General features: G+C 40.4%; 2 protein-coding genes across 2 annotated transcripts in view; one reads left to right on the top strand and one right to left on the bottom strand.

Annotated features, from left to right (window-relative positions):
• The window catches only part of SAMD8 (sterile alpha motif domain containing 8), a 41,457-nt gene that overhangs the window by 19,182 nt on the left and 9,963 nt on the right, over positions 1 to 12,312 (bottom strand). The gene's annotated exons all lie outside the window — the stretch shown is intronic.
• On the top strand, positions 8,640 to 11,638 carry DUSP13A (dual specificity phosphatase 13A). Its single transcript, XM_085312288.1, has 3 exons — positions 8,640 to 8,796; positions 9,138 to 9,355; positions 11,255 to 11,638. The coding sequence occupies exons 1-3, from the start codon at positions 8,690 to 8,692 to the stop codon at positions 11,452 to 11,454; spliced, it is 525 nt and encodes a 174-aa protein (XP_085168414.1). The 5' UTR covers positions 8,640 to 8,689; the 3' UTR covers positions 11,455 to 11,638.

The following is a 12,312-nucleotide window of genomic DNA, read 5'->3' as shown; positions in this document are numbered from 1 at the left end:
GGGCGGCGGCGGCGGCCCCGGCGCGTCCTCGCTCCCTGGGGCGGCGGCGGCGGCGGCGCCCACCGCAACCGCCCCATCCCCAGCCGGAAGTGGCGGTTACTAGCGCCCGCCCCGAGGAGGCGGTGGAAGGGGCGGGGCCCCGGCGGGGCGGGGCGGCGCGCGGGCAGCTTCCGGGAGGGGCGGGGCCGCGGCTTCCCGCCCTCGGAGGCGGCCGTTAGTGCAGCGAAGGCCTCGCGCCCGCGGGCTGTGGGGCCGCGTCCTCCGCCCGCTGCCCCGCGGGACGGGGGCCCGCACTGCCTGTTGAAGCCCTGCGCTGAGGGCGGTAGCCGGCGACGACCAGGCTCTCGCGCGTTGTCATGTACCAGCTTGTTAGCCGCGGCCTTGCTGACACGGGCCTGCGGAGTGCAAGGGGCTGCTGCCCTCCGCCTTGTCACTGGTGACCGGCAGTGAAGGCCTTAGATAGAAGCATAGTCACAGCTTTGAGCTGTGAAGTAAATTCATAATCTGTAGGCGGTTGGCAGCAGACTGCACAGCAGTCATATGACGAGAGAAGACAAAATTTTCTGTAGTCCCAACAGACTTCAGCTGGAGAGAAGAAAGGGTGTCTTTTGCTTTTCTAACCAAAGAAGAACAGCAGAACATAATGAAACCAGAGTAAAGATAAAAAAATTGTAGTCTACAGGAAGATACTGTAGTATGACATTTTCTCCAGTATGATCTGTCTTGTCTGTCATCTGGGAAATACCCTAGTGCAGTCTGTACAGTCTGGGCATGATGAAAGGGGTGGACATTTCGTATCACATTAAGTAGAATTTTATTAAGCTGAGAAATAAACATTTAGAATGATCCTTCCAACATTTAAAAAAAAAGTCATGAAAATACTCCCGTCCTTCATTAAAGACATGCTTCTGAAGAAAATAGCAGATAAAACTTGAGAAATCCTCTTAAAGCTGTTGTCAATATTCGTATCACAGAAACTGTTAAGAAACATTTTTCTCTCAGATGCACCATTTTTTGCACCATTTTTCTTCTCTGATGTCTGTAGAAATAATAAATCTGAAAACTGACAGGTGGCTGACAACGTTTGGTCAATCATTTATCTGAAGTGATCTGAACGACAGATGTGAACAGCACAAATGCCTTATGAAAGCTTCAGCAAGGCACTGTAACTTTAGGTGCTCCATAACCTATAAATAGTACAAATGGATAGGATAGGTAAATTATAAACAAATGACTTCAAAAATAAATTTATTTTGCGTATGATTATTTTGTGTATTTGCAGCAGCCTAATGCAGTCTGAAGAATGCACAGAACTAACTTTACTGATGATGTAATTGCAGTGAGGTCCAATATAAGTCTCCTAAGTTGTAGCTTCAATTGAAATAAAAAGTGTAGGTGCCAGTGTAGCTCCATTAAGCTAATGAAACTCACCATTTGACAGAATTTGACCTTGAGTTCTTTCTTCACAGAGAAAAGAAGCAATCTTTTATAATCCTTGTGTACGTGTAAGTACAGTGGAAGAAAAGGAAATTTTGCATTTCAAAAGTCTTTGCAACTATATCAAGTTGTCAAGTCATTGAGTAGTCTAATGCGAATGTCCAAGATTGTACAGTATTTGTTTAGAATATCCGTTCTAAATAGATGAAATAACAGATATTCGAAATAAAAAAAAAGCTGGAAGAACTTCTGCTCATTATTACGTGAGTGATCTTGGTTCAGAGATGCTTATCTCTATGCAGTCTGTTCCATCTGTCTTTTTTTTTTACACCAAATGTTACATAGTTTTCCAAATGAGCTGCTGAAGTTTGATGGAATGTTTCTCTGCCCAGATTTAATAGCATCTGCAAACAGTGTAGGAATTAAATGCTACTTCAGTCCTTCTACTGTTCTCCTTCTTGCCCTTCACATGCACTAGATGAAAAACCTCACAAGACCAAATTCATCAGTGACAAACTGTAGAACATGTGTGTGTGAATTTGAAAAATAAACAAGCAAACAAAAAAATCAAACATGAGATTAAGTTGGTAATAAAACAGGCTGAAATGTTAAAGTAATTTAACTTACTCCAGGTTCACATTCAATATGGAATACTGATTATTTTGATTAATCTGACAAGGAAAACAAAGTTACAGGAGAGCAAAGAGGGTAGGTTAAAACAGAACTGCAATGCTTCTTTACTGTGTGCATTCATTGCTTTTTCTGCCATGATTTTTTTTTCCACACTAGCTGCCAGTAAATTACAATTCTTTGCACACTTCCAATTGCCAAGTTGTTATAATTTACAGTACATTGCCACTTTTATTTATATTTGCATTTGTATGGGAACACCCTTTGTAATTTATCCGCCCTGCAAGACTCACAATGCTAGGTCTGGAGGTTACCGTATCAGTAGAAAAGGGATATTGTGAATCAGTGTCTGCATTAGCAGCAATCTCACCTCAGTGATCCAGAGGGTGCCCTGCTCCCACATGTGTGAGAAGTTGGAATTTGGCTCTGTTTTCTATAACTTGAAAAAAAGGTTTCCCTGTAGAAGCTATGTCTTTTGCTTTTTCTTGCCAAGTGAATAATTGTTTTGTACTAATAAAAGCACATTTTCACATGTTGGCTTCTTCTCCCAGAGCAGTTTTACCAGTCTCATAAATGATCTGCTATTGCCCATGTGTTCTGAAAGGTGATTTATTTTCTTACAAGACCATACTCATGTTATGTTTACCCTGTATCCCATTCTCACTGCACAGCTCACCAATTTTCTTGTTTACTGTTCTCTCATTTACTCACATGGCTGAAAGACATCTATTTCTTTGTTTTAATATCATGTCTAAGATCTATTTCAGCATGACTTTTAACCATTTTTACCTTATTGCAACACTGATGTACTTCCAAGGCCCTGAAGGAAAAAATATTAGGAACTTCACTAAAGCAGCATAAAAGTGACTGCCTCCTCATCTCATAATCTAAAATAAGTAGATTGAAAACTGAAAACACAAGCATCTAAAAGCTCAGGAAAAGCCCCTACAGCAACATATGCAACAACATTAACTTGCCTTGGCACCCCAAGGCTGCTTCTGGTGTGACACAGTAGATGACATTATGCCCAATTCCTCAGAAACGGATAAACAGAATTAAGAACATGGGCCCTCCCATTCCTAGACATCCTCATGGAAGGGGAGCTAGGTTCCATTTCCACTGATGCAATATTAGGAAGACAATTCACCTGACTATCTTAATCCTATTACACTAAAGTAAGGACAGTGCTCAGACATCTCTGTAAAACATTGCAAGAGCTTGTTATTATTGTAACATATTTGGGTGGAGCCATGTTGTGGAGACCACACTCTATAAATCACTACCCAAACGATAACTAATCTGTACCAAAGGCTGTGATCTGAACAAGTTTACTGCTTTTCATCCTTGTGTGATTTTCCTTCTTTCTGCATATTTTAATACAACTCAAAAACTAAAAAAAAAAAAAAAAAAAAAAAAAAAGTAAAAATAAAGCATCAATTAAAAATTTCTACAAAAATAATTACAGGAGGCTATGGAGCTGTTTCATCGCAGAAGAGGTCACTGTTTGAGTGTGTCTTAAGAACAGTCGTAGAGTTAACTCACCTTCTCGATCTCCTACATTCTTCACTTTTTTGTGAAGGTGCTAGAAAAGTGCTAATTTGTTCATAGTGCTATGGCTTATGTTTTGTTGATTTTTCCCTAACATAAACATTCACTAGAATCCACCTGCTCACTGGATTGCAGGAAGGAAGCAAAAACAGAAGCAGGTTCCTTATCCCATTTCCATATACAGTTGTATAGCAAGACTAGCAATCAATTGGCGGACAAATGACTTTGAATTTAGTCTCCATACTTTTAAAGTCCAGGTTGGAAAATCAGCTGTAACTATATATATCAGTGACTTCAGGGCTATCTGAAATTTATAGGCTCCAAAGTCTGTTATATCATCAGCAGATTTCCATGCAGTAAACAGCTGGCCATAAGTAACATCAGCAGCAGAAGTGGGAAGACCAAGTGGTATGTAGCCTGGTGATGCAATATCCCCCATGCCCGCCTCTGTGGGCTGCTCAGCTATTTTGCATCAGCAGTTTGGCAACCCCAGCACTGACGAGGGCCTCCGCTAGGTTTCTATCTGAAATTATCACTGCTAGTGGCGTTTTTCTGCTCTGTCAAAGATTTTCAAAACGACCAGATTAGCTTACGTGGAAAGGTGATGAAGAGGAGAATTTGAAGCTTGTAATCCTTAGTTGAAAGTAGACATGCAATAGCTGTTTAGCCACTGCATTTTGAAACTGAAGATTGTTTCTCCTCGCTTATATTTGAGGCTCTCTAAAAAGATGTTGTCTGCAAATACTTTGTGCTTTATTTAACAGCATTTTCCAATAAACATCTTTCCATCACTTTTAGCTATATCAGTTAATGGCAAGTGACAGGAATTCATTGATGTAAGTTTGACAGGTGGTGCTAGTGCTGACATGTGAGCCTTGGTATTTGAGACAGGGATATGCTACAGATATTGTAAAAACTACTGCAGATTACCAAGTGAAAAAGTCTTTAAAATGTGTAATTATGCTGGATGCAACCTTAGATTGAGAACAATTTAATTGATTTACATAGTTAGATTGATTCACTGTTCAGGCTGACATTTAATTACAAAAAAAAAAAAAGAAAATTCATATTGAAATTTCCCAACTAGCTCCAGCTACAATTATACAGCAATGGAAAATGAGATATGTGAATGTATTTTTTCAAATTCTCTTTGACATCACGTAACACTGTTTACATGCAGTGACTTGAAGTATTTATCTCCAAAAGCTCTCAACAAGACCATATGAAGGAAGAAAGGGCCGCAGGTGAATAGAGAGTAAATTGCTTCTGAAAATTACATTCCAGCGAAGAATGCAACAAGGCAAGAGGGATCTTTAGCTAGAGGTGAAGCTAATTGATCTAAATAATGCTTTTTTGTACAGACCAAGTCCTAGTTAGTTTAGAAAGTTTTCTGTAATCTCTACTTGAATTGAGGTATACTTAGATCAGGACTCCGTGAACTTTTAAACATCCATTTCTGACCCCTGTAATCAGAGAAAAAGGAAGCGAATGGAAAAAGAACTAATGAACGAGCTTTTCAAAAAGAAAAAAAAAAGAGTTAACTCCATGTGCTAAACAGACAGAATCATTCCATAGGTTAAAAATATGTTAATGCAGTAGAAAACATAAAACACTGTATCACTTAAAATTCAGCTAAATGTACCAGAATTCAATTAGTTTGATTTTTGTTCAATAATTAAACAGCCCAGAAAACAAATGCTGAAAACAAGCTAACAAGTGAAATGACAAGCTGTTTGAAGTGTGGGGATGAATGTAGTTACCTATCTGTGCTTATTTACACTAGCTGGACTTCTGTACTGTAACATTTTCACTGCAAAAAGCTTTCTCCTTATAGGATATGTGAAAAAAGTGTCACAAACATGGTACCAGTTAGTATTGGTAGCAGTATTTTCAATAAAAGAGCTTCCATGAATATTCTGTGTTTGATCTCTACAGTTTTTGCCTCTGGGAGGGGCCTGCTAATGCCACGTTGTGTGCTAGTAAAGCACTCCATGGGAGTTTACACTGTTGCTTGCTATTACACTGTTAGCTAAGGAATATTTGATTTAGATTATTGCACCAAGTATTACCGACAATGTAGTCACAAAGGCGTAGTCCACTGATTAAAAGGATGACTTCTGTTGGGTGTTCCTAAATTGATCATGCTTTAATTCAGTTGAAACAGCAGCTATGTTAAAGTCATACACACAAATGTTTTATTTAGAATTGCCTACCAAATAGTCAGGAGAATGTCCAAATTCTTGGGATTTCAAGAAGTCCCTAGTGCCTAGAAAGCTAATTTTCCCATTGAGAACCATTTAGACTGATGGTATGTAAATTCTTTGCTTTTTACATCCCTTCTGAGTAGCTTTAAAAGGGCCATACAGGAAGCAAAAGTGTGGAGAGCCAAAGCCACTCGCACAGAAAGGTTACGCTTAGAAGAGATCTGCTGCCAAATTTTATGACAAAGCGAAGTTGATACTTTGCATAGTTTTTTCAGCATCACATTCCAGCTCACTTTATATGAACTAAAATACAACAGTTCTCCACAGAGTTAAAAACGGTGGCCTTTTCTTGAATGTTGAGAATAAAACAAAGTGCTCCAATAAACAAGAACATGATGGAATAAAGCCTTTGGATTTTCTTAGAAGCATTTCAGCTGATAAGGCTCTTCAGATTCACGAGAGTTTCATACCAAGGGACATTTCAGTAGAGTAGCATTTGACTGTCCGATTTTGGCCCACAGACTTGACAGCTAAATCCTGGGTAAATATGTGGAAAGAGGTATATTCTGATACCATCAGCCTCTTTAGATCTGCAGAGACAAGTGGAGCACCCAGTACAGAGGGCAGAACAGCCAGCAAAGGGGCACACAAAGCAGAAAGAGACAGTCTAATTCTTGTAGGCAAAAGCACATCCTCTGTGTTATTATCTAATGGAGCCTGCTTAAAAAACAGATCTCTGCCTCCTGCCTGTCTCAAAGACAGGTCCTGGCAAGAAAAGCAACACAGCTTTACCAAAGTCATGTTTACATAACTATTAAGGGTTTAGAAGACGCTAGGTGGAAGGACTGAGTTTTGAAGCGGCCATATGTTACAGCAAATCTTGGAGGTGCAGAAGATTTGGAAAGCGTTCATCTGAAGGTCACATTTTGCTGTTCATCTGCTTTTGCACTGTAAATTACCTCTCAATATTTAGTTAAGTGCATCTGAAGTAGAGGCCAAAGAAATTTTTACTGGTGAAAGGTACAGAGTTAAATATGAGTGTCATATTCGGGCCAGAGGACTTGATTGGCACAAAAGAGTTGGGCTTACCTTAAAAAAGTGCTGGTAAAAACCCCAACTTGAGCCTTCACCCAGAAACCTGGGAAAACTAAACTAAACAACTTTCATCTGTTCAGTCAATTTTCCTCACTCATGAGCACAAATCAATTAGCTTAACAAACCCTATTTTACTAAAGGAAGAAGGAAGAACAAAGCAGATAAAAATCTTAAGAACATATATCTGGTGCTTGAAATATAACTTTAACCATTTTACAGTTCTCCTATGCTGGGTCTGATCAGCTGGCTGTACTGCTGCAAGCTTGGTCTCGTGGGGCAGCAGCCTGTGGTTCACAAGTGCAGCTTCAGTGCCTGTCTCACTGCCTCCCTCTAAATAAGCACTGCAGCAACTGTTGCCCACAGTTTCTTATATTTCAGCTCCTAGGCCAGAATGTACATGGCTTTGGGAACTAACAGTCTCTTAATATATAGAAGACTCTTAAACAGTTCCTTCTAAGTCCACAATGTAACCTTAACAATATCTCCTGCTTCCTGAGATTCTAAACAAAGTCACAAATATTTTTTTCTTCACTACAGTATTTGCCTTCTGATGCTAGAAATTATTGCCTTGCGTTATGGTGACCACTCACCATGAGTATTCTCAAATAGTCCAGACTTTAATACCCTGTTTCAAACCTTTATCCATGCCTCTTGATAAAATACAATAAAATAAAACAAACCCTCTCTCCAAAATAATAGACCAATGCTTGTAGAATAAAGATGTTTCAGGCCTGACCAAGTATTCTTTCCATTTACCAGCCTTTTTCTACAGTGGATATCAGCATCAAGCTTTTTCTCTTGAGTCTCCTTCTTCTGGAGACTCTTCTAGACTTCTTTGGTAAGAGAGCTTTGCTCTGAGTACTAGCTGCTAAGACTACAAAGGAAGAACATCACATTTCACATGTTTTGTACTGTAGCTCCACAGATCACCTCACATTTTTGTGGTTCCCTACCAGGAATTGCATAGAACAGCAGGCACTGGTCTTCCTGAAAGGACACACTAATATTACAATTTGTTGTGATGAATCCCTAAGCTGCGAATCATCAGGACCTCCCATCTAAACTACCCCAGTGACTTACAAGTTTTACCTGGCAATCATTATACTCCTGTTGCTTATTTGCCCTTCAACAAAAGAACATATCGTACAATATGTGGCAGATGTATTTTATTAACACATTGATGAAAGTAATAACCACAATAGATAACATGAAACATATAGCACACATTTAGGCTCAGCTTCTCTTACCTGATGCAAAACCAGTAGCTTCAAGAAATAAATTTCTCTATATTATTTATACTAGGTGTTTCATCTCTTGGTGGCCCTGTCAGTAGAAGCCATTGATGCGTTTCCAGCTCTTTAGCAGCTATATTTTTAAGATCTGCTATGTCACTAGGATATATTTGTCATTCTTAGTGCACCTGACAGGTTTCTATTTTTCTTTTATTGAGCCTTTTATTACTTGTGATGTATAGCTCACTATTGCTGGGGGTAGTTGAGACAGCTCAGAGGAGGATGCAGACCCTTGGTGGGTGCAGGGCCACAGCACTATGGGGCAGCATGATGCAGAGGCTCAGGAGCGTGTAGCTGTCTGGCAGCTGCTGCAGCACATCTCCCTGAATCCCCCGTGACAGCAATGGGCTCTGGCAGTACCCCAGCAAGCAGGGCAGGGCTGATTTGGGATTGCTGGCTCCTGAGAGCCTCGGCTGTTTCTTGCTCAGCATGTCCAGGCCAGAAGCATTATGCCCACAGGACCCTGGAGGGGCTGGGACATGCATGGGGGACGTTCCTTCTCTTAAAGAACTTGAACAGCTCCTGAATACTAGGGGACCGTCTTGTAACCATGTTGATGAAGTATGGCCTAATCTCTTCTTAGGAGACCTGTAAGTAGAGCTTGCTGGACTGACTAAAATTTAACGCCTCTATTGTACTTCTTATCTCTTTCAGCCCCTTACTGTCCTTGCATTTCTGTCTATTAGTATGATTTGTAGGTATGGCTTTAGGTAGCTCATAGTTTTGCTAATTGACTTTATTTATGCTGCAGACAGCAAGGATTCTGAGATAAAACTGACTGAATTGGTAGCTAATTGTTGGTTAGCCCTGAGAAACAATGCATTGGCGTATGTTCCAGCAAGCAGCTTGGGAGATGCAATCACAGTGCTTTTCCTGCTCTGTAAATATCTCTGTATTCATCTTGATCTGCTTATGTTTGTCTTTTCCTTAGAGTAACAGCTCACAACAGATTCATTCTGTGGAAGATGGGTGTTACCCATGTTTTGAATGCTGCCCACGGCACCGTGTACAGCCAAGGAGGCCAGGACTTTTATGGAGCTACCATTGATTATTATGGTGTACCTGCCTATGACCTTCCAGACTTTGACATAAGCCAGTTCTTTTTCTCTGCGGCAGAATTTATTCACAAAGCTTTGAACACACCAGGAGGTATGAAATTGTTGTTGTGCACATTTTTATGTTAGTTGACAGCCTCTTCTAACAGGCCAGTTCCACAAGCTCAGTGGTGGACCAGTCAATATGTGCTCTTCTGCTAGTTGCTGGTCATCTGCACAGTGGGTGGCAAGACGAGGGAGGGTTGGGCATTTGTATGCAGCTGTAACTAGAGCCTGACAGATCAAGGAAGACTTCAGAAAGTGGAGGGGAGAAAAGGATGAAAAATGCAAGAGATACATGGGTCAGAGAAGAAAGGAGACAGAACACAGAGAAAAATATCTGTGAGGAAAACATCTGATTCAAAAAGAGAGAAGAAAGAAACATAACATTTAAAATGGACACAGAACATAGTCTGAAAAAATAATATTTAAAGATAGAGAAAGCTAAGTATTTATAAGAATTGGAGAGAAAGTGCTCAGAACGGTAAAGGGACCTGTGGGAATTACAAGGATGCACACACACCTTATGTCTGTTCACTCTATGGCAGGGGTCAGGGCTTGAGTTTGAACATACCTACTCACAAAAGCAAGCCCTATATAGCTATGTTACCCAGAAGAGGTCAGCTTTAGCTTAAGAGCTTAACTCTTCACACTTTGCTACCCCCAAAGCACCCCTGTGTTGTCACTGCCATAGCCCTCACCCACCCCAGCCACCCTGCAGCTGGGAACGTGCCCCAGTTCATTCTAAGCACTGCAGGGTTGGGTGTTCTCCCCCATCATGTCTTGGGGTGCAGCAAAAGCCCTAGACTGCCCCCAGATGTTTTGGACACCTAGCAAGGTTGGGCTGGAGTTCCTGCTTACAGCAGAATTCCTAAAGGCATTCCTAAGTAAGCACCCTACACAGTTTTAAATCTACTCCTTATTTTTGGTTTGACCTCAGGCCCTTTTGATAATGTCCAAATAGATCACAGGCATGTTTTTAAGGGCAATACTGACAAAGAATTTCTTACCAGCTCTGTAAACAGCTACATCATAACTGAAAACCTGAAATAAGCTTATTTACCACAGTGAGAGTGGTACCGAGTAATAGGGGTGGAGTCTCTGCTTGCTTTTTGCTATATATTTATTTTTATTATTTGTGTGGTTTTGATAATCTTGTCTAGTCTTTTGGGATCTTTTTATGCCATCTATATTTGTAGAAAAACGAATAAAGACTCCAAAGTCCTGATTTCTACAGTGACCAGCCATGTGAAGAGGCTCATACACTGCAAATGAACTTCCTGTGTGAATAGGGCCTGCAGAGCTGTACCTCTAAGGAGAAGATCTACCCTTACCCAATAAGATTTATAGTATGTTACTCAAGAGGCTAAACTTCTTGGCACTGGTGCAATAAAATACTAACTAACCTGTGTTACATAAAAGACCAAACCTTAACATGAATAAACTGGCATTAATGGAGCTATCTCAGTCTATCACAAGTTCAGGCTTTGAAAGAGAATTATAGTCACGCCATATTGCCTTACTATACAGTAGCATTAGGCCAGTCATTTTTCTCGGTGGCTAATGTGCACATGCCATCCTTTCAGGCCAGATTTTTAGCATCCTTATTCACCTAAGTAAGACCCTTTGAAATCAATGTATCTGATTTTCCTCTTGATTATACCAGAACAACTTCATTGCTTCAATAAGCTTTGATTTAGCACTGTTTCTGAAATCAGGTTGTGGCCTCATGACACTTCTCACACAACTGAGTACTCAGATGAGTAAGTGTTGCAAATTGGACTTAATTGTTAGTGATTCATGTGATCTGTGAGAAGAGTAAGAAATAAATCATGTTTGTGATGTTACTCTGACCAAGTTGGAGAAGGCAGGAGATCTGCCTTTCCTTTAAACTGAACTTCATCCACTGTACTCCTCCACTTCTCTGATCGTAATTTTTTAATTCTTTTACTAGCTAAAATTTTGGTACACTGTGCAGTTGGAGTAAGCAGGTCAGCGTCCCTAGTCCTAGCATATCTCATGATAAATCACCACCTCTCCTTGGTTGAAGCCATAAAAACAGTGAAGGAACATCGATGGATTTCACCCAATCGTGGCTTTCTGAAACACCTGCGAAATTTGGATGTGCAGCTACGGCAAAAGAAGGGCTGCTGAACTGGGACTGCTAAAAAACATTTAAAGTAACGCTTCTTAGTTTCAGTCTTCATAACCATTGCACGTATACAGTTTCCTATGATCAATATGTGTTGAAAAATGAATAAAATTATGTAATTAAAGAAAAAAATCCACAGGACTTTATATGGATTTATTCTGATAGCTCAGTTCCTTTGAGAAGAGCACAGCCAACAGCAGCACTAGAAGCAGTGTGCTGTAGTGCTTCTGTACCTGATGCCAGGCTTCCATGTAAATCCACTAGAGTGCTTTAGATGGATTGAGTTTGTTCCTGATTTGTGCTAAGAGTTGCATCTAACCATAAAGTATGTTTGAGTTTCTTTTACGTAGAAGTATAACAACCAAGTTCCTTGATGTGGTTACAGTTCTCATGCTTGTATTCTCATAGCAAAGCCTTTTTGTGCACCAGGTCTGGTGATGGGGATGAGGGAAATGTCTTAGGAGTTCATGCATTGCTCTCTTGGAAAATGCAATGCTACAGAAAGCTGTGATGGCCTGAAGACCAACACCAGCACAATACACCTTGTATGAGCAGATCTCTCTCTATGCAGTCTCAAGCTCAGCAAGTCCACAGGCCTTTTGTTGTGTAAATGTATTTTCAGTAAGATGTGGTGTACTATGTAATATATTGTGGACATTAAAAAAGATGTCAAATCTTTGAAGTATTTTGTAAGCATTAACAGATTGGTTCTCCCCCACACTCTCTCCATATTATTTCTCCATATTATAGCTAGCAAAAGTGAAGTAAGAAGTTGGAGTAAAACACAGGTTTGTACCATCTTTCTGCTCCTTCTTCCTCACTCAGTAAGCAAATTGCTTTGCCCATCTTGTCACGAGTGC

The sequence above is a fragment of the Rhea americana genome, unplaced genomic scaffold (assembly GCF_003343005.1).
Source record: "Rhea americana isolate MKP2758 unplaced genomic scaffold, rheAme1 scaffold_36, whole genome shotgun sequence".
Classification (NCBI taxonomy): Eukaryota; Metazoa; Chordata; class Aves; order Rheiformes; family Rheidae; genus Rhea; species Rhea americana.
Note: the sequence above shows the minus strand (reverse complement) of the source record. Positions and strands in the feature narration are given on the sequence as shown.